This window comes from Nematostella vectensis, chromosome 14 (genome assembly GCF_932526225.1).
Source record: "Nematostella vectensis chromosome 14, jaNemVect1.1, whole genome shotgun sequence".
In the NCBI taxonomy this organism is placed as follows: domain Eukaryota; kingdom Metazoa; phylum Cnidaria; class Anthozoa; order Actiniaria; family Edwardsiidae; genus Nematostella; species Nematostella vectensis.
This window is the reverse complement of record NC_064047.1, coordinates 2,144,214-2,169,523: the sequence shown is the minus strand read 5'-3', so window position 1 is coordinate 2,169,523 and position 25,310 is coordinate 2,144,214. Positions and strand designations below refer to the sequence as shown.

At 48.3% G+C, this 25,310-nt stretch overlaps 1 protein-coding gene across 1 annotated transcript; it reads right to left on the bottom strand.

The window, feature by feature from the left end:
* Positions 1-1,924: 1,924 nt before the first annotated feature.
* LOC5518811 (contactin-associated protein-like 2) lies at positions 1,925-25,310 on the bottom strand. Its single transcript, XM_032363613.2, has 3 exons — positions 24,960-25,310; positions 18,395-18,443; positions 1,925-2,980 (listed from the first exon to the last, which is right to left on the bottom strand). The coding sequence occupies exons 1-3, from the start codon at positions 25,308-25,310 to the stop codon at positions 2,376-2,378; spliced, it is 1,005 nt and encodes a 334-aa protein (XP_032219504.1). The 3' UTR covers positions 1,925-2,375.

Sequence of the window (25,310 nt, the reverse complement as noted above, 5' to 3'; positions counted from 1 at the left end):
GTACAGATTATGTTCAGTAACACATCAGTTCTTTAAGTGTACTGTACAGATTGTGTTCAGTAACACATCAGTTCGCCAAGTGTACTCCAAGTTTACAGTACAGATTGTGTTCAGTAACACATCACTTCTCCAAGTGTACGATACAGATTTTGTTCAGTAACACATCAGTTCTCCAAGTGTACAGTACAGATTATGTTCAGTAACACATCAGTTCGCCAAGTGTACGGTACAGATTATGTTCAGTAACACATCAGTTCTCCAAGTGTACGGTACAGATTGTATTCCGTAACACATCAGTTCTCCAAGTGTACAGTACAGATTATGTTCAGTAACACATCAGTTCGCCAAGTGTACAGTGCAGATTATATTCAGTAACACATCAGTTCGCCTAGTGTACGATACAGATTATGTTCAGTAACACATCAGTTCTCCAAGTGTGCGATACAGATTGTGTTCAGTAACACATCAGTTCTCCAAGTTTTCAGTACAGATTATGTTCACTAACACATCAGTTCGCCAATTGTACAGTACAGATTGTGTTCAGTAACACATCAGTTCGCCATTTGTATAGTACAGATTGTGTTCAGTAACACATCAGTTCTCCAAGTGTACAGTACAGATTATGCTCACTAACACATCAGTTCGCCAATTGTACAGTACATATTATGTTCAGTAACACATCAGTTCGCCAATTGTACAGTACAGATTGTGTTCAGTAAAACCAGTTCTCCAAGTGTACGGTGCAGATTATGTTCAGTAACACATCAGTTCGGCGAGTGTACCGTAGTATAAAGTACAGATTATAGTCAGTAACACATCAGTTCGCCAAGTGTACAGTACAGATTATGTTCAATAACACATCAGTTCGCCAAGTGTACAGTACAGATTGTGTTCAGTAACACATCAGTTCGCCAAGTGTACAGTACAGATTGTGTTCAGTAACACATAAGTTCGCCAAGTGTACAGTACAGATTATGTTCAGTAACACATCAGTTCTCCAAGTGTACAGTACAGATTATGTTCAGTAACACATCAGTTCTTTAAGTGTACTGTACAGATTGTGTTCAGTAACACATCAGTTCGCCAAGTGTACAGTACAGATTATGTTCAATAACACATCAGTTCGCCAAGTGTACAGTACAGATTATGTTCAGTAACACATCAGTTCTCCAAGTGTACGATACAGATTATGTTCAGTAACACATTAGTTCGCCAAGTGTACAGTACAGATTGTGTTCAGTAACACATCAGTTCGCCAAGTGTACGATACAGATTGTGTTCAATAACACATCAGTTCTCCAAGTGTACGATACAGATTATGTTCAGTAACACATCAGTTCGCCAAGTCTACAGTACAGATTATATTCAGTAACACATCAGTTCTCCAAGTGTACAGTACAGATTATGTTCAGTAACACATCAGTTCTATGTTCAATAACACATCAGTTCGCCAAGTCTACAGCACATATTATGTTCAGTAACACATCAGTTCTCCATGTGTACAGTACATATTGTGTTCAGTAACACATTAGTTCGCCAAGTGTACAGTACAGATTGTGTTCAGTAACACATCAGTTCGCCAAGTGTACGATACAGATTGTGTTCAGTAATACATCAGTTCTCCAAGTGTACGGTACAGATTGTGTTCAGTAACACATCAGCTCGCCAAGTGTACAGTACAGATTATGTTCAATAACACATCAGTTCTCCAAGTGTACGATACAGATTATGTTCAGTAACACATCAGTTCGCCAAGTCTACAGTACAGATTATGTTCAGTAACACATCAGTTCTCCAAGTGTACAGTACAGATTATGTTTAGTAACACATCAGTTCTATGTTCAATAACACATCAGTTCGCCAAGTCTACAGTACAGATTATGTTCAGTAACACATCAGTTCTCCATGTGTACAGTACAGATTGTGTTCAGTAACACATCAGTTCGCCAAGTGTACGATACAGATTGTGTTCAGTAACACATCAGTTCGCCAAGTGTACAGTACAGATTATGTTCAATAACACATTAGTTCGCCAAGTCTACAGTACAGATTATGTTCAATAACACATCAGTTCGCCAAGTCTACAGTACAGGTTATGTTCAGTAACACATCAGTTCGCCAAGTGTACGATACAGATTATGTTTAGTAACACATCAGCTCTCCAAGTGTACGGTAGCGTACGGTGCAGATTGTGTTCAGTATTACATCTGTTTTCAAAGTGTATGGTACAATTATGTTTATTAACACATCTGTTCTCCAAGTGTACGGTGCAAATTATGTTCAGTAACACATCAGTTAGGCAAGTGTACCGTAGTGTACAGTACAGATTGTGTTCAGTAACACATCAGTTCTTCAAGTGTATGGCACAATTATGTTCAGTAACACATCAGCTTGCCTAAAGTGATGTACCCATCCTCCGTACTTGCATCAGTATCCCCTGCCCTCAGCTGAATGACAGGCAGTGTGTCCTTATCGGTGAGTAAGCCACTATCTTCTCGCCATGTGCCATCATTGCTCGAGCAGTTGCATCGGTAGGCGGGATTGGCGCACGTGCCCGTCACCCCGCATGCGCACTTGTTGCTGCCAGTCGGAGCACCACCCCATGACGTCATCTTGTGCCCGTCACGTGACACCCACCAATTGAACCAATTGCCTCCTGGGTAATAATACAAAGATGACCCTTTGCACTCGTATTTGATGAACTGCTCGCAGTAGTTTGACCTAGTTGTCAATTCTTTCAACTGCGTGACACTTGTGAAGTTGTACGTGATGTCACGCGAGTATGACCCAGGATCTTTATAACCATTGACGTGGGTTCGTGCCTCGCTATCATGACCAACCACGGTCACGCCAATACCGTTGTGTGACATCATGTCACAAAATACGGGAAAAGGTGGCTCTCCAAGATCACCTGAGGGGTCGATGACGTAATATCCGCTGGGGGCTGGCGGGTGCCTGAGTTTAATGTCACGACACGTGCCTAAAAAATAATAAGACATTGAAAAATAGTTAACGCTAACAATTTTTTTTATAGAACAATATTTCGGTTGTTCAGTACCTGTCTTCTTCAGGTTACAAATAGGTTACAGTGGCATGGATAGAGTGTACAAAGTTCATAAATGACTTAATAATAATAGTAGTAAAAGAGAGGGGTATTGATAGTTAGGGGTAGCGATGGGTAAATCCGAGACTTGCCGAGGCGCCGAGACACGAGTTTCAGAATCCGAGCCCAGAGACCTTCTGTCAAATTTCGGAATCCGAGCTTTTCCGGTCTCTTAACAACCAAGCCCGAGCTTTTTTTCCCGAGCTTGTTTTTGGGTACTTTGCTCGAGGTATGTCATAAACATCAGTCGAAAAAAAAAAGTAGAGTTACAATACATTCTTGCTACACTACGAAAAAGAAGGGGAAACCCGTAGCATGGTAACAACATAAAACAGACCGCGTTTAAAAATCCGAGAATCCGAAACCGTGGTAAAAAAGCGAGTCTCTGAGACCCCTAAATTTTTTGGGGGGGACAAAACGAGATTTCGACACATGCGTAAAAAAACATCCGAAATTTCAAGACTCTTCGAAATTTTTGCTAGACTTTCAAAATTTCAAGGTACCATTGCTACCCCTTGAGAACACCGGGTTCTTAAGTGTTATCGTAAGCTTATCAGTGTAGCTTGTATACGAAAATAAAATACCCACAATGAAGTATTGGTGTCATTCTCGTGATCGGAAGCCTTTTTGAACAAACGTGTAAGCACGCATACGATTTTTAGTTTCTTTATTTTCACAATCTCGCGCGTATGGTCAAACTGAAATCAATGATAATATAATGGTACAGTTACTAAGCTATTGTTACAATGCGTATTACGATAATCAAAGGCACTAAATTACATGGGGGGGGGAACTGGGGGGTTTCAGTGAAACTGCCTGGGAGGCGCGGATCGCCCCTCCGGGCCTCCCATCCCCGTCTCTATATATCAGGCAGATAATGCTTCACGTACATAAACAATCGGCAAAAGCTAATGTAGGCCAAAACGGTTTCACGTACATAAACAAACGGCAGAAGCTAATGTAGGCCAAATCGATTTCGCGTACATGAATAATCAATTAGTGCTGCAGGTGTTTCGCGAGCATGAATAATTAATTAGGGCTGCATACATGAATAATTAGGGTGTAGGCCGGGCGCGTGCAAGCCCAAGGACTTGCGCGTACACGATTTTTTGGGGCAAATAGCGATGGGGCCGCGAAAACGAGGAGTGCCGCCAACCTACGGGGTGCGGAATAACCGTTTTTCGGCCGTAAATTCAAATCCGCTGGACCTGAGTTCTACTCGAACGCCTCGCTCCCGAACTCCTCGCGAATTTTTCGCACTCTCTTTTTCGCCTTTTCGCGTGCCTTTAGGGAGGGCCCTTTCCCGCTTTTTTCATCACGCGGTGCGGGGCCGTGTCGGGCTCTGATAGCGTCCTTGAGCGTGTTGTATCTCCCTTGTTCCTGAAGTATTAGCCGAAACTCTTCGTCTAAGATACGCTCGTCTTGCAGAGCCTTAGAGACCAGCTCGCTGATCGAGTTTTTCTTACTCTCCGCTAAAACCACCGTGTCTTCGTGTTTAGCCACCTTGCTCGTAAGACCCCTAGAGACCGCCCCCGCGCCCGCGCCCACGACACCGACCAGCCCAGCGACCCCTGCCAGCGGAGCGCCGATCAGAGCCCCTATCCCACTCAAAGAGACTCCCAGCCCGGCGCTGGAAAGCGCCCCTGCAGCGATGCCGGATGCCACAGACACAGCATGGGTAACAGCGAAGGCGCGCTTATACTTCTCCCGTACCTGTCGATAATGCGTTATCTCATTGTCTAGAACCGCCTGAGTGTCACGTATTACCTGGAGTCGGAAACTTTGCGCGTCGCCGCCGATGCCTGCCGGAGCGGTAGGCGTTTGCGGGGGGCAGACGCTGGGAAGCGGGGGGTATATGCCACCGCCGCTAACGTCGCTGTTTGCCATGCTTGTTATGTCGGACCTAGGTTAGCTCTAATACGAGGCGAACAGGCTTGTCCTTAAAGTCCACCCGTCTACCGCGGTCATCCCTGATCCATATTCGGATACTCGAGACAAACTCAGAGGAAGACGCTGCGACAAAAACGGGGATGTCGGGCCCATAGACGACTTTCTCGTGCGGCCTCCCGCGAGTTTCTAGTCTCGTCTAAAGCGTCGCACTGCGAGCGGTCTACGGTGTCGCAGAAGATGTAGATGGCCTCTATTTTCGGCAAAGTAACCTTAAGTGGGGGAGCCCCCAAGGGCAGTGCGAGGCCCCGCATACCCATCCGATCGTCTTTAGCCTCCAGGCCAAATAGTGCGCAAAGCTCGGCCTTCAGGAACACAATGCCACCGGACACGAGCACGATCTTCCCGGTGAGGGGATCCAGCTTGGCGGTCAGGATATCGCTCTTAGCGCGGTTGATCGTCTCCACGATGGACTCGGCCGTGTGGTGCCCGGCTGGCAGAGTAGCGATGGGCTGGAGGGGGGATATGGTCGTGATCTGATGCTCCCGCTCGAGCATCAGGGGATTTCTAAGGTTTCACGTCTACTTTACCACCCGGAGGATACTCTACGAGCTCTTCGCCCCACTGCCTGGCGACAGCCCGTTCACGAAAAAAGGTAACCTCTACAAGAAAGCCGCTTTCGAGAGTCTTTGTATAGAGTTCGGTTTGCCGCGTAAGCCGGACTTCCGATGGAAAGGCGGGCGGAACCACGGGCTAGGCGACGTGTTTGTGTTCTACCCGGGGGAGGGGTATCGCAACGTGCACGTGATCCGTGGCTACGACACGGCGGCGGACGAGTACCCGAGCCACCTCAATCTGTTTAGAGACGAATGTGGGACGTACAATAGTGGGAAGCATGTGGGTTACATACGCAACGACGACCACGGGGGCGTGCAATATAGCTGGTTTGCGCCTCCCAAAGGTGAGGGGCTGACAAAAGCAGGGCTAGGGAGACTCGATCGCTCGGTCGAGGCGTTCGTCTACACAGTGCTTGGCGCGCAGGTAAACGTCTATTCCTCCATCGCAGGGGCCGGTGGGCCGGCCATGGAGGCGCAGGCGGAGTTCACGGAGCTGATCGAAGACGCGATCATAGAAAACGACATCGCTCAAAGCGTGCAAAGGTACCAGTTAGCCGTGCAGGAGGCCAAGGTGAGACTGAGTCTTGCGGTTGCACCAGGAGTGTGGCTGATGCCGAGCGATCTGGTGATAAACACGCAAAGCGTCGTGGGCTACAACAATAAGCTGCAGAAAGCCACGGACTCCATGACGCTCGGCGCAAACGCGATCAACACCGAGACAAAGCCAGTCGGTGGTCATAACATGGCCGGTGGGCATCCTAGGGTGCAACACGGGATCGACCGCGCGCCGTCCCGGCGGCAAAGCACCCCTGCGAAAGTGCGCGCAGAGGGCGCGGCCCCTGCCCTGTCGGGCGAAAAGAGTGACCACACCACCCTCAAGGCGGGGTTGTCGGCGCTCGCGGTGGCCGCGGCGTATTACTTGTTCCGATGACTGCTTTGCATTCGACGAACCAAGAACGCGGCTACGGCTAGAATGAGCAGCCACGCATTTTCGCCAAGGAATTTCACCGCTTCCCCTGCAGCCTTAAACACGAAGTTCGCGTTGCTGCCTACTAGCCCGGGGAGAAGCTCGCCCAGCTTTTTCCCGATTGCCTTAAGCCCGTTACCGACCCCTCTGGCCACGGAGGAGAGCGACTTGCCGAGCGACGTCACAATGGACGCGATCGTCGTCGCTAAGGCCAACCCGATAGAGGTGACGGTAAAGCCGTACTTTTTGAAGATGGCTTTGATGCGCTCTCTTAGCGGCTTTTGGTTCTCGAGCTCTCGGTTTTCGCGTTCTAGTTCGTCGATCTCGGACAGCCTCTCCTCGTTGCGCTCACGGGCCTCATGGCGGCGACTCTCCGACGTGTTAGGGTCGTCGATGGTCTCCCTGTCTGCGGCTACCACCCCTTGCAGCTCTTGGACTCGTTCTGTGTTCTCCTGGATGACCGCGTCTACCTCTGCCACGGGCCCCATCTCCAGCTTGAAGCCACTCAGCTTTGCAACGTCCTGCCGGACGCCCCCGTCCTCGTTGAACAGCCGTCTTGGTTTAGTCCAACCTCCGTTTTTGAGGTCGCGAACCTGTATTAGCGTCTTTCCCCTCCAGTCTGACTGGAACCGTATCAAATTCTCGTTAAGGTCTGGGTATTCCTTCCTGAGGGACAGGAGACCGAGTCTTGTCGCTGCATGCCCTGTGGTGAACGAGGTTTCAGCGCTTGCCGTTCCGGCGGTTTGCGTTGCGCTTCGCGTAGCCATGCTATGCGCAGCATGCATACGCGATGACGTGCCCGTCATTGGGATCGACTCCCCATCGTCGGGGTCGAACGGGATAAGGGGCGTCGTCTCGTCGTCCCCCGCCCCGCGATCGGCGGATGCGCCCGGCAAGGTATCGTCAATGTCAACGTCAACGTCACCCATGATGCGTGAGCATAACTCGTGCTATGCTATATTAGACATGTCTAACAGTCCGCACCATAGCCGCGCGACTTCGTACTTTATGTGCATATATATACATATATGTATACGATGTCAGTCATCGATAAACTCGACCCCCAGCGAACACCCAGAATTCCTCTTGGGTTGAAAGCCGAGAGAACTGTTCACCGGGTCACTCTCAACCCGTCGACGGCCTCCCCAGGCGAGACGCTATATGTGGCGGTCCCAAAGCTATCGGAAGGCGTCACGCTCGTGCCTGGCTCTTTGAGGGTCGGTCTCGATCTCTCCGTCTCAGGCCATGCGAATAATACCGTCGTGAACAACGTCGGCCGAAATCTCGTGAGCCGCCTGAAAACCACGTTTGCAGGAGAAACGCTCCAGGACACCAACCGCTACGACGTCTTTAAGACGTACGAGGAGCTCTACCTGTCCAAGGTCGAGAGAGAGGACCGCCTAGAGCAGGGTATACAGTCAGAAAACATGCGCAAGCTTCGCCAAGGAGGTGGCTCTAAGCGCCGCCCACGGGGCGAGGTACACCATCCCGCTAGACCATTCTCTGCTGACGGACCACGGCGTGCTGTACCCAAGGGCGCTCTCCGAGGCGCTGCTCTTCGAGATCACGTTCGCAGCGGTTGACCAGGTAGTGGTCGGAAGCGATGCTACCAAATTATCCTATGCCATCAAAAATCTAGAGCTGGAGTACGAAAGCCTGAGGGACGACAACCTCGCCCGGTCTGCAGCCGCCGCCTACCAAAACGGCACAACGTTCTTCTACGAGCAAGTGAACCTTCACAAGACCTTCCATATTAGCAAAGGGACGGACAGCATAATCAACGAGAGTGTCAACCTGCCGCGAAGGTCTATGAGTGGTCTGTTGCTCCTCTTTGTGGAGCCATACACGGCAGGGGCTCGCGACTCTGAGACGTTCGTGTACCCCGACATCAAGAGCGTGAGCGTTCGCGTTACAACCGACGGCATGCCAAACAAAGTCTTCAGCCAGGGCCTGCGCCCCACGGATTTCTGGAGGGAGGCGAAAAGGCGGTTCGTCCGCCCCACCCCGGAGGGGGGGGGGGGCACAGCGGAGCGTCCGCCGCCCCGGCAATCGGCCCCGAGTCGTTCTATGGCGATAACAAGTTTGCTCTGTGGATCGACCTTCGAACGACGGACGACAGTGCTATCCATGGGGGTGGTCTCCGATTGGTCAATACCCGCGACGGTGTGCACCTCGAGATAAAACGCACGGCAGGCGGCTCAGGTAGCGTAAACTGTCACGTGTTTAAGGTGGCCGACGCCCAAATGAACCTTATGAACGGACAGCTAGAGTCCATACAATACTGGGCACATGCGCCGGAGCGGTATGGACCCGAAAAACATCCCATTCAACGCTCTCATCGTGGGCCCGACGTCATGCGGGAAGACCCAATTCGTAGTGGACCGACTGCGCGGCCCTTTCGGGGCAAGTTTGGCTACATCGTACTCGTGTGCCCTACCTTTGTCTACAACAAAACATACGACGGCTTCGGCGAGGGCGACAATCGTCTAATTGTCATCGCACCTGAAGCGGGTCAGATCGACATGCTGCTGAGGTTTGTCTCCGCTCTCTTCGAAGGCACTAATACGCTAATCATACTCGACGACTGTGCGGCCTCGAAAGACGTAAAGAGGCGCTCTGACCAGCTCGTCAACTTGGCGTTCAGCGCGCGCCACGTGGGTATCAGCGTATGGGTGATCACGCAGCAGCTCACCAGCATCACGAAGCCGTTCCGCGAGAACATCGCGGCCCTGGTGGTCTTCTATACCCCGAGCAGGGCGGACATGAAAGCTATCCTGCATGACTACGGCGCGGAGCTCTCAGAAGAGAAGATGAAAGAGTACATGAAGTACCCTCAAGACGAAAAAGTTCTCGAAGTTAGAGTTTTTCTTGCGTCACCCTTATACCATCGTCCTGGTTGAACGGTAACCACAGCCCTGGGCATAACGTATATGCACCTTAGCCACGGCATGATGAGCGACCAATACTTTGAGAGTCTTCTTGAGGGGGACGCCGCGGGCCTCCCGGCCGTCGAGTCGTTGGACTGCTCGACGCATCCTGCCGGGACGGCAACCGGAGGTGAGCGAACTGAGATAGCAGACGCGAGGGAGAAACTCGCGATTCTCGTAGCCTCGGGGAAGTCGAGAGAAATGGTAGGCAAGGCGCTGACTCACGACGACGTCAAACGCATGAGCGCCGAGGAGGTGAGGAAGTACGAGAGGCGATACGAGACCGCTATAGCCAGCCGGACTACAGACGCCCTGGCAGACAGCTTTCCGAAACTTACGACCAAGCTGGTAGGCATGGCGCTGCCGATAGACAGTGTGGTCGATCTTCACAATGACCTAGTGTCCGACTACATCGTCAACAACGAGCTCCGCACATTGTGCGGAAGCCTGGCTCTACGCTGCGGTCGTTTGATGGCTTTAGCCGCTGGGGCGTTACACATAGCACGTCATGTGAACACCGCCGGAACGGCAAGCGCTGACGCACGGTGTCAACAAGAGGTAGCAGCCGCGGACTCCGCGCGTCAGCCTGAACGGCACGCGGACAGTGGCGAGTCTGCCATCCCAGAGTAGACGTTCATTTGAAAGCTCGCCACTTCTTCTACCACTTGGTACCAAGTAGTTCACGCCGCGTGTGTGTTGATGGAGGAACCTCAAGGAAGTACTAGTGCCCAGCCTGCCGGAACGTCAGCGGAACCTGCTCAAGAACCTGCTTGTACGCCTTCGTCGTTGGCGGAGAGCATCACGAGCCCCGAACCACCCGCGGTCCGACCTTAACACTCTGGACGAGTCGAAGCCGGAAGGCGCTTGGCAGAGTGGAACCGAATTAACAGAGCGGAGAAAGAGGCACTTTGTGTCGCGCAGTCGCCGGTGGCCCCGGGGCCGAGCGAGCCGCAGGGCTCGCGCGCGCGCGCCGACGATGCCTTCGGCATCACACACACACCAGCCCCGGAAAGCAACTCTGCTTGGTCGGCTAGCTCGGTTATCGGGGTCGCTGGTCTTCTAGTGTCGTTGATCGGCCTCTACACACGTAGGCAGGAGCTGGCTGCCGCGTTCTCTCGTACACCAGCTGTTAACCAGCGAGCCACCGATCCGCATGCCACCGAAGGTGCCGACGACGTGACTCCGCCCGCAAGGCCACCGCTGGCGGCCGCACAGCAGACCAAGAATCGCGTTCCGGCGACAGCGCTTCGCGCTCGGGTGTTATCCATGGAGTAAGCAGACATTTAGACACGAGGGCCCCACCCATATCCGCATGTGCATATACGCGTGTACATGTATATGCGTACACGCATATATAATGTCGACGACGCAGCAGAGCAAGATTACAAAGACCATTACCGACGCCGCAGTCATAACCGGCCTCGTCGCCGGTATCGGCTGGGTTGGGCGCAAGGTCTTACGCGAGGACTTCACCAAAGACCCCTCCGCGAACGCCATGAACTACGCAAAAATGATTGCCGCCGTTGCAGGTGCTGTCGCTTTGAAGGGTTACCTTGAGGAGCAGAAGATCCTGCCCATGTAGGCCGTGTATTAGACTCGTGCGCGCTTTGCGCATACACACAGCACGCGAAGTGTGCTTCGCACAAACATGGCCTCTATCGCGATTTTGGTTGGCGGTGCCGTCCTAAACGCGACTGCATTCGTTGGTGGCAACTACCTCGCAAAGTTTCAGTCGAACGATGAGAGTCCCGCCTTAGCCGAGAAGGAGAGGCACGACAAGGCCCTAGAGAAATACCAACAAGACTATGGACGCTACCAACAGCGGCGACAAAAAATCCTCGATTGGCAAGCTCAAAGTCGCGAGAGAGGGTACCTCGCAAAGCAGAACTTCACCGACACCGACTACGCGCTCAAACTCTACAACCAGACCTCCCTGGGCCCCCGGGCTGTCCGACTACTACATCCCCAGCAAAACGCAGAAGAACGCCGAGTTGGCGTACATTGGCGCCGGCGCTCTCGCCATCGGCTACACAGCCAGCCGCTTGCTGTGATGCAGCTGCCGTTGAAACGTGTTTCTGCGCTGCGCCTAGGCGGCCTTTTTCCATGCTGCGCGTATACCTACGCCGAAGGCGTAGCAGACGGCATCCGAATGTTGGAGACTGATACACCCGTCGCGATACGCACGTAATGACCCGCCGGAACGGCAAGCGCATGTCCGACGAAGAACTCGATGCGTTCCTTCGTCCTATATACTACCCCAAAGGTGGCTTCCAGGGAGTGACCGCTCTGCATGCCAAACTTCCCAAGGGCTCAGCCTCCATAGATCGAGTGCGCGGGTGGGTAAGTTTGCAGCCCGCCGGGGGCTACACACAGACGCCCCCTCCTCCGACTACCTACGCCCACTTCTCGGAGCAGATACCAAACCGTATCCACCAGTCGGACCTGCTATTCTTGCCAACCGACTGCGGGTACAAGTATGCCCTGACTGTCGTTGACGTTGCTTCACGATATAAAGCCGCCCGCCCACTGAGGACTAAGAGCGCGGCCGTCGTCTCCCGCGAACTCGCTGGCATCTATGCAGAGGGACCTCTCACATGGCCTAAAGTCCTCATGGTTGATGACGGCACGGAGTTCAAGGGTGCTACCACGAAGCTCCTAACAGACGACGGGGTGGAGGTCCGACGGGCTGAGCCAGGGCACCACAGGAGCCAAGCTTTCGCCGAGTCTTTACACCGCTGGCTGGCGCAACGCCTATTTCGTGCGCAGTACTCGAAGGAGCTTGCGTCCGGCAAGACAAACCGCGAGTGGGTTACTGCTTTGCCAATCATCATCTCGGACATGAACGCAACGAAGACTCGCATGACTGGCCTTGCGCCTGAGGACGCCATAAAGCTGAGGCGCGTGCCTCTCAAAGCCGAAAAGCCCCCCTTAGAGGTCGGAACGGAGGTGTACATCGCCGTAAACGAGGAAGACCTTCAGGACAAGGGCCGACGGCGAGCGACGGACCCGTGGTGGACAAGCAAGGCGTACCCAATACTAAAGATGGTCATGGAGCCCGGACAGCCAGTGTTGTATTACACGGCGTACTCTAAGCACGGCTTCACACATTCGCAGTTGCGTAGCGCGACGCCAGCGCCACGCTAGGCGCCACCCTAGCGTGATCAGCGCTTGTGCCTTCTATTGCAGCTGAGGCACGTGAGTCTGACATTCCACTTGTAGTGACCATGACTGTCGTCCCGCCGGTCGATACTGAAGCATTGGGGATGACTCTTGGTGTACCCATGAAACAGAAGCTGAGTTCCACAGAGCGTGCACTTCTTTTCAGCGTCAGCGATCATGCCGAGCACATGGTCTACCGTCAGAACGTGGTGCGGCCCCGTGTACTTTGTGCGACCCTTTTGCCTGTCGTCTATAGCGTATCGCTTGATTCGCGCTATAATGAGCTCTTCACTGGGCGTAGCCTGCAGCCCTGTGGGAACCAAGGCACCTGGGGTGTCATCGGGGGGGATCACGCGGACTATCTGGTCGGCGAGACGCGCGCGGGAGATGCCGGTGTATACAGCATTCGTGATCCAGCCCTCTAAGCTGTGGTCTATGATAAACAAACGTCTTGGAGTCTGAATAGTCTTGCCCTGCACCCCGTGGACTGTCCCCACGCCCGCGTATTTTCACTCGAGGGGAAGCCCGTTAAGGACCACGCCGAGAGGGACCTCGACTACCGTGCCTTTGTACGCGTCGACCTTCTCGCCCCTTTTGCCTGGCACGGGCACCGGCCGCCCTTGCTTGCGATAACGATGCGCGACGCTAGGATCGGGGTCGAAGCGGATGGTTGCTGGCAGTCGGGGGTAGTTTTTCCTGTGGTGCTCTTCCAATCGCTGCTAAACAAGGGCCCCCATCTTGTTGGTCGAGCACTCCCACATATCGCTTGGGTGGGCCCGCTCGATCGCCGCGTCGAACGCCACCCCATCCCACTCCTCTCGAAACACCTCAAGCTGTTGGGAGTCTGGCTGACACCAAATCCGGCCCTTTATGTCGTGGAGCCTGGAGGAGGGGGCAGAGCCGCAGTCTGTACTGTACGGCTTTCCGCAGTATTCACACAGGCAGCGGTAGTCGGACTCGAACCAGCGGATGTTCCCTTGTGCCCACTCCTTGAGCATATCGTGAGGCCCCTCTTTATCTCCCCAGGGCGGGACCTGCCCATAGTCGCCACACCACACTACCTGACACGGCCGCGTGGCGAGATACCCTAGGATGACGCGTAGAACTTTAGTCAGATCACTTCTGCGAGACGGTCGAGTTTGTGCCCAAGCTCGGAAGGTCTCCACTCGTCTATCGGCTTCTCCGCTGGTATGCAGAGGTAGCGGTGGTAGGTTTGAGCCTTCACCGCGAGGCGCGGGTTGTTGCGATGGTCGTGGGCGAGGTCGTTCGCGGGGGTGAGCACCACAACGTTACGGCCACGGAACATGCTCACCGCCCACTCGGTCTTCCCCGATCCTCCCTGGCCGGCTAGATACATCCTCGCAGAGGCTGCGGCCACCAGATCGCACGGCAGGCTCGGCGCAGTGCTTGGCTCCCTAGCCAAGCACCCCGACCTCTTCGGACCCCAAGCCGCTTCGGGCCACCACTCGTACCCAGGCCTCTTGTGGCGCCACTCTCCATACCTCGGATTTCGCTCCACGAGCTTCACACCACTGGGCACCGCCTTTGCGTATATGGCATCTGTGCACACCCGGATGACGTCTTCGCGAGGGGTCCGCCTCAACATGCGTCGCAGCGCTATGTTTGTGTACGCCAAGACGAAGGCCCTGATATGGTACCATTGTGAGCGCCGGACTCCGTCTTTGTATTGGATCAGATGAGCCCCGTCGGCATGCTCGAAGTTAAATAAGTGGTCGGTGCCCGCAAGGAGGTTTGTCAGATACGCGGCTTCTTCACGGTCGCGGACTACGACCGAGAACTCGTCGCCATGGCGAGCGCACTTGCCTACGAAACGGACAGCGAGATCTCGACCCTGCGAGTCTTCGCCGCCGGGGACGGAGTGGGGGAACTTGATGAGTCCTTTTTTCCGACGCTATACAACACCTCCCTCGCCGCGGCCATGGCGAGGTCACCCGAGTCTAGCAGGTCCTTGAGCTCTGGCGTGGTGATCCAGCCCCCGTTTTGTTCCAAGTGCTGCCCTACCCTCCCGGAAGTGTAGGGGTGGCAGGCCTCAGAGAACCCCCACTCGGTCAACTGAATGGCCCCGGTCAGTTGAAGAACCTCGCTCAATGGCCGTCCCGCAACATTCGCGATACGATACACGTTCGTAGGGAAGCCGTATTTCCGTACCAGATCAATGGCGTCCGAGGCGCCGCCGAAGACACTGTCCTCGCATCCTAGTTACGCCGCACGCATGTCGATGTGCACATGAGGCTGCGCCCCTAAGTTTTCCTTGCTATTCCACACTTTGGACTTTTCCTGCGACGCTCGCCAGACGTCCCTGTATCTAAGAGGCGTTGGCCTGATGTTTTCTCTTTGGGTCCACTTCTTGAAGCGATACCCTATTGCGCCGCCCATCGAGTGCGTAGCTTCGGTGTACTCTTGGTAGGCTGGGTGATCATCAGAGAGCCATTGAGGATCATGTCCAGCCTCGTCTGTAAACGCCCTGTCGATAGCCCATCCGTCTTGTCCCGATCGGTACAGTTTGCCTTCGTGCGTGACTATAACACGCCCACACAGCCAGACCCTCGTGCTTCTGGGGATCGCCCTGTTTATAAAGCGGATGAGCACCTCTCGCACTTTCGTCTCGTGCGTCTTTGCGGGGGCACTGGTAGCGCGAGGCGCTGCCTCTCCCTGACATAACGAACGGAGCTCCCTCTCAGCCTCGAAGTCTAGGCCGTGGACGCTCGCGATCGCAGGTGGTTCAGTCGGAAGCTCCGCCCAGGCGTGGTTTTTGTGGCAAGGGATGCGGATTTGTGTGTACCCCCTCTTGTACTTCCCCGAGTCCCACAGGACATTGCCCAGGGCGTCCACGGCTACCAGCTTTATCCCGAGCTTCTTTTCCATCTCAAAGAGGTCTTCTTTGGTGCATCCCGTAGTGGTCAGCTTCTTGTCGCATCGCTCGAGGATCTTGCCTCGTGTCTTGGTTAGACCAAGGGAGCACGAGGTGCCGCGGTTCCTCAAGAAGTCGGCAACGTAGCTCACAACTTAACGAAGGCGTCACTCCCCTCTCGCACAAACATTGGCCCAGGCTCACCATTTTGCTCAGGTAAATGGCGAAGCTCGTATCTCACGTAGACGAGGTACTCTCGCCCTTTCTTCCAAATACCCGCATCGATGCCTTCCAGGGCGCCGACTGCGATTTGGCCCCCCCTTTTGACTAACGACCCACCGATCTTGTGCTCCGAGTGCCCTTCCCCCTCTGTGATTGGCGCCAATGGCTCTGCGGGGGCCTTACCAACGACCGTGAAGAGTCTGTAACGCCGGTCGGGGTCTACCATCTCGAGCACCAGCGGAAGCACTGCGTTTGCCCGCAGAGACTCTCGCTCGTGCGAGACCCACCACACCGAGCCGTCGTCATTAATATCAGGCCCCCGCACAACCGGCTTTAGAGCAATGACACCTGTTCCACCAAGATCTCGTATCTCCTGGTAAACACTGGCGCTTATGTCTTGGCCCCGTAAAGTGGCATCCACGCTTGGGAACCGAAGATGGGCGCCGCCGACGAAGAGAGAGTAGTACTGCTTGGGGTCTAAGCTCTCTGGGCCCTCTTGCCGCCGTCCCGGCAGCAGAGGGTCGAACTCGCGCCAGACCTCATCCGTCCACACCTTCTCCGGTACGAGCGGCTTAAGCAGCCTTTGCTTGACATCGTCGGGGATGTCCTCGTCCAGGATGTTCTGGACCAGCCCTGCCAGTACGGCGGGCGCCTCTTTGTCACGCATGCTATCGAGAATCTCCTCTATGTGGGCGTCCATGTTTGAGCACACCTTGAGCCACCCAGTCTCTAACTGAGAGTTTGGGTATGCCCTGCGCCACCCAGTCTCTAATTGACCGCACCGCGGGCTGCGATGTCAGACAGGACGAGTGCGAACCATTTCCGAGCGCGCCTCCCGATGCCACGCATCCTCTGCCCTTTACGATTCGCTCCGCAGGGGCGGCACAGCCGCGTCTCCGACTGAGTCCCTATGCCGCAGACCATACACGGCACGGGGAGGGGGCTACCCTTACGGAGCCTTTGGAGGTGCACCTTGCAGTAGGTGTCCATGCACCTCCGGCCGCACGTGTTTGCGTGGCCGATCTTTAGCCACCCGCAGTAATCTTTTCCGCACTTCATCCTTCGAACGCTCGGTATACCACAGGACAGACGGATGTCTAATTGCAAGTCGAACGCCTAATTAATTATTCATGCACGCGAAACACCTGCAGCCCTAATTAATTATTCATGCACGCGAAACACCTGCAGCCCTAATTGATTATTCATGTACGCGAAATCTATTTGGCCTACATTAGCTTCTGCCGATTGTTTATGTACGTGAAACCGTTTTGGCCTACATTAGCTTTTGCCGATTGTTTATGTACGTGAAGCATTATCTGCCTGATATATAGAGACGGGGCTGGGAGGCCCGGAGGGGCGATCCGCGCCTCCCAGGCCGTTTCACTGAAACCCCCCAGTCCACCCCTACATGTCTAAATTGAAAACAATTCCGGTAGAGTTCTGTTACTATTAAGTACTAGTTATAACAAACAAAAAGGTTTCACTCGCCAACGTTGGCGGGTCTCTAGAAAGGCTTCTAGTCTTGATTCCTCTGTGTCACAGTTATCTCACGTTCTTCTAGTTGGTAATTAGTTCTTATAGTAATTTGATATTCTATGGCAGATAAACTAGGTACAGCACGGGCTAAGTAAGTAATTATTAACTATTCTTTGTTTTAGTCACTGATAAGTACTATAACCTGTAATTAAAACTCTAGGTTAACAACCATGAAGCGAGAAGTCGAGGAAAATATATGCCGAACACATAGAAAGTATATAGTACATATTTCTCTTCTATGTTTTGCAAATTCAACTCACGGCAAAACTTCTACAAGTTGTTTGTTCCTCTTGCATTTTCAGGGTTGCATCGAGGTTCACCTTTGAATCGAACCTCATGTTTTTATTCCCTCTATTTGTTAATGAGTGGCTAAGAAATCTAAACCCAAATTCCTTTGTAGTCTTTGTGATTGTTATCACGCAATGCGTGCAAGATTCCCTATAGGCAAGAAACTGGCGTCGACACTAACGCAAAAAAAAAACAAAAGATTGTTCTTATCTTGTATTAAATATACTCATAAAATGCAAAAGGAATTCTGTATTGTTCTTGGACGTCAGTAAACGATTAATACAAGATTCACGAACCTTTTTTACATACTTCAATTTCCTTGACCTTTCGGCCTTCGGCTCGAGGTGGTAAAACCACTTTCATATGACATCGCATAAATGCCAGCATATAGATAAATCTTAGAATTATTTGCCAGGTATTGTTGTAAAACGATAAAGTAATAGCTATTTAACACTTTGAGCCGCATTTCGACGATTTTAACGCGATTTTAACAACGATAGAAAAGGTTTCTTAAAAGTTTGAACACAGTGGATAACTTTTTATTTTAGCGCAGCGCTAAAATAGAGCCTCTAATGTAGGCTTGTTCGCTTATGGGCCTTTAAAATTATTTTAGTGCCCTTGACAGCCACACCTTTTTGTATCTGTGCTAAAATCTAAAAATATTTTTCTTTAAAAGTTTAATACTTTATTTACAAAATTGAATAGAAAATACCGCATTGGCTTTCTCAAATCAGCTGATGAAAATGGATGCTTTTCCACATTTGGTACTTTGCTAGGTTGTAACAGAGGCTAATTTGAAGCTCTATAAGAACTTACCCACACAGAAATCCGATGCATCTCGACCATTGTCAGCATAGCAGTGGAACTGTTAAAAACGTACCAATGCCTTAGTAACGTTATTAGTAACACTAGCAGCTTGGCCCGCCCGCCCGCCCGCCCGCCTGTCCGTCCTTCCGTCCGTCCGTCCGTCCGTCTGTCTGTCTCTCGTTCTGTCTGTCCGTCCGTCTGTTTGTCTATATGAAGTCCATTTCGCACTCTCGCAGTAGGCTACAAGCTTGCAGGTGTGCCAAGCGTGGCTAACCTCACGCGAACTAGGACACATTATCATGAATCCAATGAAGATGACTAATTAGTGTGGAAAATAATCTAATAACGCCCAGACAGAATAACGCGAAATGTCTCTTGTTTCAGCGAAATCCTTTCGTTTTCTCATGAAATACGTTTTGTCAAACGCAATCTGAACTCCCAAATCATGCAATATCTTTTTAACCATACGTTAATAACCAACGTCTTAATTTTAAAGCTAGCTTGAGGTTATTTATATCTTCACTTCGGTAACACGTTCCATTATCGTCTATACATTTGTGACCCGACAAGGGAAAACGTACACTAGAGAAAAAGCGTTCGGGCTATGAACGAAAAATATCGTACGACGGATTATGCAGAACGCTTTTACGATATTCAGAACGACATCAGGTTTCAACGAGAAACGATTTCCGATTTTCAAGATCGTTTCTCCGAAGGCAATATCGTTTTCCGAACACAAGATCGTTCTTCCTGTTTTTAAAATCGTTCATCGCCGAGGTTAACACTCGAAGGCGAGAACGTTTTTTTCGATTTTCAAGATCGTTCTCCCAAAGAAAAGATCAACTTCACGAGGACAAGAACTTCTTTTCGGGATTTGAAAAACGTTCATCAGTGCGAGAAAAACACCACGTCAGGAGAAAATGCCGTTTTGCCGTTTGGGGTATTTTATTTAAAATTGGCGAAAATGGATTGACATTAGCTCTATTTTAGCCGAAATCAAGGGATTTTTCTGTTATACTATAAGTAACGAATTTGAAATTGACAATATTAGACAATTTCTGCAATCACAGCCTTTGTGCAGACGTACAGATATTACACAATTTGAGCGTCGGATCCTTTTCAACATAATGAATTTTGTTACTTTTTCACATGTCCGTAACTTACTCCTTTGAGAGCCCTTCAGTTATTTCAATTTCCTCTACTTTTACAAAAATTTGATATTCGACCCTTACCATTCATAACAAAATGGCCATACTCGATCCTTCAACGATTCAGTTCCTAAAGATACAGTAAAAATAACACTAAAGCACGATTAAGTAAAGATACTCCCGCATTTCAAGGACACTTAGACACATTTTGTGTTCCTAAGGCTTTTCTTAGCGGGAGTCCTAAATTTTGAGGAGACTTTGGATTTTTTGGGCCTTTTTACATGTAAAAAGGAGCGGAAAAAAAATGTCTATAAAAGAGTAAAAATACCCTTTAGTTCCAGGGAAGGTATAAATTCATACAATCCCAAACAGTCCCGGAGTTCCGTATGAATTTATACATTTAACAATTGTTGTTTCGCTCCTTTTTAAATGTAACAGATGCTGACAAATAAAAGATTTTGACATATCTTCCGGTTAACATGGACATTTTAGCGGAGCCAAGCGCGGCCGCAGGCCGCGCGCGTAGCTCCATAGGCATAGAAATATGGTATAGGTATGCGACTTGGTTTTTGTGGTCATTGCGCGGGTACCCTGTGGTGTCAATCGCCAGCCAGCCAGCCAGTCAGCCAGCCAGCCAGTCAGCCGCGCGACTCCCAGGCCCCACCCGGCCCCGAAATGGCGACTAAATACAAGCACGGAGAAAGGGAAAAAGTTCTTGTCGATTATGCGATGATTATTTATTTTGCCTCAAATTTTGTGACTTAAGGATAAAGTCAACTAGAGGAGATCTACTGACATTCATTTACGCCAAGATTTATCTGGTTTTAGCTAGTAAATTTAAGCAAGTAGCAGTTCACATAAAAAAGCGAGCACAACCACAAGAAAGCAAAAAAAAAAAAGAAAATGCAAGGTGAGTTTCGGACGACGATTTGTATTGTCTATTGATGATATGACAGTTATTGGGCTCTTGTTGTCCTTTTTGTTTGCTTTAAGAATGCGAGTACTTATTTAGTAATCAAATTTTTTTAGCATAACAGCTTTTGTTTTGGCATTCTTCGTCTATATTCTTGGTTGTGTTGAATAAAATACAATACACCAAAAACTGGGATTCGACTCGACAAATTTTTGACTTTAATAAGACTTCTTCAGGGCAGATTGTTGTGTTGGGATATTTCATAAAAGGCTAACCAATATCGTGTTGCATTTGTCAAATACGGCTAAAGAAGACCATTCTTGTCTTTATATCCTGTGCTCTTAGTCCTAAGAAGATACATATCCTTAGAAGATACAGCAACTTATTCAACTTACAAGAGAAATTTTCCTTACCAAGGATAAATAAAAAATCAGCCCCTATTGTCAATATGTATTGTTGTTATTGTCTGCATCTTGCATCTCATGTGTTTATTTATTTTTGAATAGTTGTGGAAAATTAGTTAGATTATAAATGGCTTGATGAAAAGATTGTTTTGAAAGATATAATAAATAATTGTTTTCACTCTTTCATGTACCAGGAACTACTTGAGGGCCAAGATGAATGCTAAAGACTGGAAGACATGGGAATTAAAAACCATGTCTTGAAGAGAACAGAAGGGAGTTCTTATTCACTAGTCATTTGGTACCCCCACATCCATGGTCCCAGGAAAGGGTGGGGGATTAGACTTTTTTAAAAGCATGTTTCCAAGTTAAGAGTAAAAAACAGTCAATACCACCACCCCTCTTGACATATTCTGGTTAAAAAGTGGTCTAAAACCCCACATTAACCCGCTTCCATGGGACCATGAGGGAGGGGGCTTAAATGACTAGTTCATTACTATGTGATTCAGCAGTACACACTCAATATGTTTTTTTTAGAACAAGATACTTATATAATATAAAACTAAAAACAAACTTTTGCTTTTTAAATAATAAATCTGTAACAAAAACAGTTTTTTATCAACCTAAAGATAATGGGAATATTTTAGGAATGTACTGAATATAATTATCATATAATTATTATTGTTATATTTCTTTTCAAACATTTAAAGAAGAGTCATATTTCTTCCTTTTACTTCTCCTACTTCTCCTATTTTTATGCAATTGAAGCTATTTGCTATTTCCCCTCTACACAAAAAAATTAATAAACAAATTTGATTTTTAAATTAGAAATTTTCATTAAGTACTTTCACTTATATCTTTTTTTAGGATTTCCTTTCCAAGTCAGTCTCTTTCCCATTACATTTATTTTAGAGGTTTAGTTTTATTTTACTGGAATGGTTGGATCCAGGGTTTCTAAAAACACCAAAATATAATGCTTTACTGGATGTATATTTGTAGATGATATTAATTCCCATGAGGATGGGAAATCACCGCATGGTAACTTCAGTATTGCATCTCATCTAAAACTGTGTCTGACACTATATAATATCTTTGGAATCCTGTTTAATCCATTACTTCTTCTTTGTAAGGACAAAGCTTGTCAGAATGTAGCTTTACATATGTACATTAATGGGACTTTTATGAGGGGAAGGGTTTTTTTAGGACAAGATACTTAAACTATATAACACTAAGCAACAACCATGTTCTTTTTCAATAATAGAATTTGAAGCTATGTTCACATAGCTTGGATAGCATAGGCTTGGCCTCTTTAGAGGCCTGTGGTTGTGGAAGGGTTAAGATAATGGGAAAGGGGAAATGTCAATAAATGCCCTTTCAAATTATTTTCAATATTCTCATATTTTCTTTCACCAAACCTTTCAAGTTGAGTCGATTTCCTTTATTTCTCCTCTCCCGTCGACTGTTTTTTTAGTCAATTGATATTCTTTGCTGTTTCCTCTCTACCCCAAACATAGATCAATGAAAGGGTTTGGTTTGAAATTAGAAGTTAGCATTTTAGCTCTGTCAGTGATGTCTTAGATGTATTTTTTTAGGGTTTGCTTCCAAAATCAATCGGTTTTTTCTCTATTGCATTCATTTTGGAGTAGACCAACAACAACAAGGCCACTATATGGTAAAGGCACCAATATGCTCCAATATGTAATGCATTGAAGGAGATACATTTGTGGATTTTAATTTCCAGACATTTTTCTGCAGTCCAATAAAGGAGAGAATCACCACTAAATTGATACCTTCAAATTACAGTATGGCATTTAAACAGTCTAAATATATTATTTGGAATCTTTGAAATGCTGTTACATCCATGACATGTTCTGCACAAGGGCAAAGCTTGTCGGAGTTTTGTTTTGATTATAAGAATATTCATAATGGGACTTCTATGGTGGGGAAATAAGAATTTACCATTAGACTCTTGACAACTTTGACAGCCATATTTACACCAGGAATTGTGTTTGTTAACTTTGATGTACTGCATAATTTAAATTATTGAATAAGGCCTGCATCCATTTGGTTGGTCCAATAAATCTCAGTAAAGAGCAGGATCCTAGATCCCCCAAAAATACAAAAGGTGTTCAATGCTGGCTCCGCTTTTAGGCAGTGCCTAAATCTATATATTATCGGTTATATAGCTAAAACACTCATTGCTTTCTTTTATGAAACACGTCATTCGAGGTAATTTCTATTTCGCTTCTTTATAAATACAATAAATGATAAGAAATGGATGTTTTAGACATTCCATCCCGGAATAATCATAATCATTTGTGCCACGAATCGTAAAATTATCGATTGACTTCTTAACGTAAAAGGACGGGGGATTCATATTTAGTGAAATTAGCAAATTTTTAAGGCAAGTCTTGAGAAAATCGTATAATCTTGCCATTTCTTGCTAAACGGCAAAACGGCATTTTCTCCTGACGTGCTGTTAAAATCCCGATGGAAAAAACGTTCTTCCGATTTTGATAATCGTTACAAGAAATAAAAAAATCGCTTTCTCGAGAAATGCTTGGTTTGTTAATTTTAATTTTGAGCTATGTTTCAGCTTAATGCAGGGAAGTTAAACAAGTTGTTGTTTTGCAAAGACAGTAAAGTTTAAAAGCTGACTCGCTTTCTTAGTTTGAATACGGCTCATAAAAATTTGAACACTATTTACCTATCGCGTTGATCGTTATGGCAAATTAAAGCTTAGATATAGGAGGTTCTTTTTCAGGTCTTATTGATGCGCAAGTTAAATAGCAAGCGCAAAGTCGTTATAGTAAAGTTGTGTTCCCCATTTACATTTCGTTGTTTTGAAAAGGCAAGGAAAGATAAACAGCCGACTCGCTTTCTTAATTAGCATATGGCTCAAACAAATCAATTGTCACATAGTTAACTGTAAAATATTTCATTTTTTCTCTCGATAAAACACTAACAATATATCACTAACTCAGATGATTTAACATGTTGTTGTTTTGAATAATGTCAAGTAATCATGCAAGCAATAATAACAAATGTCGATTCAGTTTCCATACGCCTCAAAGTAATCGAGACGAGCTTTACGGATCGAGACAAAGAGACTTTCATAACTGCAAACGAAAGCTGAGATATAGAGGACTGTTTTAAGAGAGGTCTGTTTGATGCGCGAGTTTAGTAACAAGCGAGAACCGTCATGTAGCTGTCGTCCCCAACATGTCGTTGTATTGCAAAGAGACGATTTTCCGAATAATTAGAATGTTCTTCCCGAACTTCAAGAGAACGATCTTCCGAATTTTAAGAGAACGATCTTCCGAACTTTCCGAATTTTAGGGAACGATCTTCCCAACTTCCGAATAAAAAAAACGTTCTTCCGATTGTGCCCCGGGAACAAGATCGTTTATGAACGACATAACGAAGCAACATCGTTCCCTCATTATCAACAACATCGTTCCCTCATTATAGAAAAAACGTTCGTTGATCTTCCAGATTTGCCCCAAAACGTTTTTCGCTAGTGCACGTTTTCCCTTGCCGGGTCACATTTTACTAAACCACCACAATGCTAAAGGTTCCACGAAACTAATATTTTCCCACACATAGCCCTATAACTGCAAAACAGAATTTCCTTCCGTTCTAACAATAATTAACACATTACAAAGCTGGGTTATCATGGTTTAAAAATAAAAAGTGTAGACCTCTTGCTGTACAAATGATATTTTGAAATATAAACGATACACTCTGTGGTTTGTTTGGTAAAAAAGACCTTTTATGAAGAGCATGTTCTTATTCTTAGAATTTGGTTTGATCTCAAAATATTTTTATCAAAAAAGGTTTCTTTTAAAATGACAAGTCAAAAGAGTATCATCAATGTTTCAAAATACGAGTATTTGCACAGCAAGGGGTTCGAGCCAGCTAAAACAGATGTTTTACAGGGCTACTGCGGGAAAATATTAGTTTCGTCGAATATCTGGTAATCTAGTAAAATGGCCGGGCGCAATTCAATGTGTTACCAAATGATGTCCTAAAAATATAAATAACTTCAAGCTAAATTCTTAAATTAGATGGTCCTGTAAAGCAATGCAATTGATCTAATCTACTTGATTTACCTTAGTACTGAAGTGGTCAAAGGTGTCGTTCTTCACCAGCTCTGCGCCAAGATCGCCAATTCGCATAGATAGCAACGCGCAAATGTAGCGAAGCCCTGGCGATGGTTTCCGCGCCATGTTATAGGAAGCACACAGATCTTCTTGCAAGCAGGATAACCCACACTCCATCGCATCTTTAACATGCAACTCGTGAAAAACGGTACCGTTAAGAAACGATTTGTTAACTTTGTTGAACTTTTTCGTGGGTCTCTCTTTTGGGGCGGATTTAACTGAGCAAGTTTGAGAAGATACTTCAAAAGAAAAGAAAATCATAAAGATATGCAGACAAAGGATTAAGCTTGCTATCCCCAT

Bases quoted from the DNA above. Each gene is read 5' to 3' on its own strand.
- LOC5518811 (XM_032363613.2), bottom strand. From the start codon at position 25,310: ATGGGGATAGCAAGCTTAATCCTTTGTCTGCATATCTTTATGATTTTC. The intron at 18,444-24,959 runs GTAAATCAAGTA...CGTTTTTAACAG, and splicing joins TTGACCACTTCAGTACTAAG to TTCCACTGCTATGCTGACAA. The intron at 2,981-18,394 runs GTAAGTTCTTAT...ATTATTTTTTAG, and splicing joins TGCATCGGATTTCTGTGTGG to GCACGTGTCGTGACATTAAA.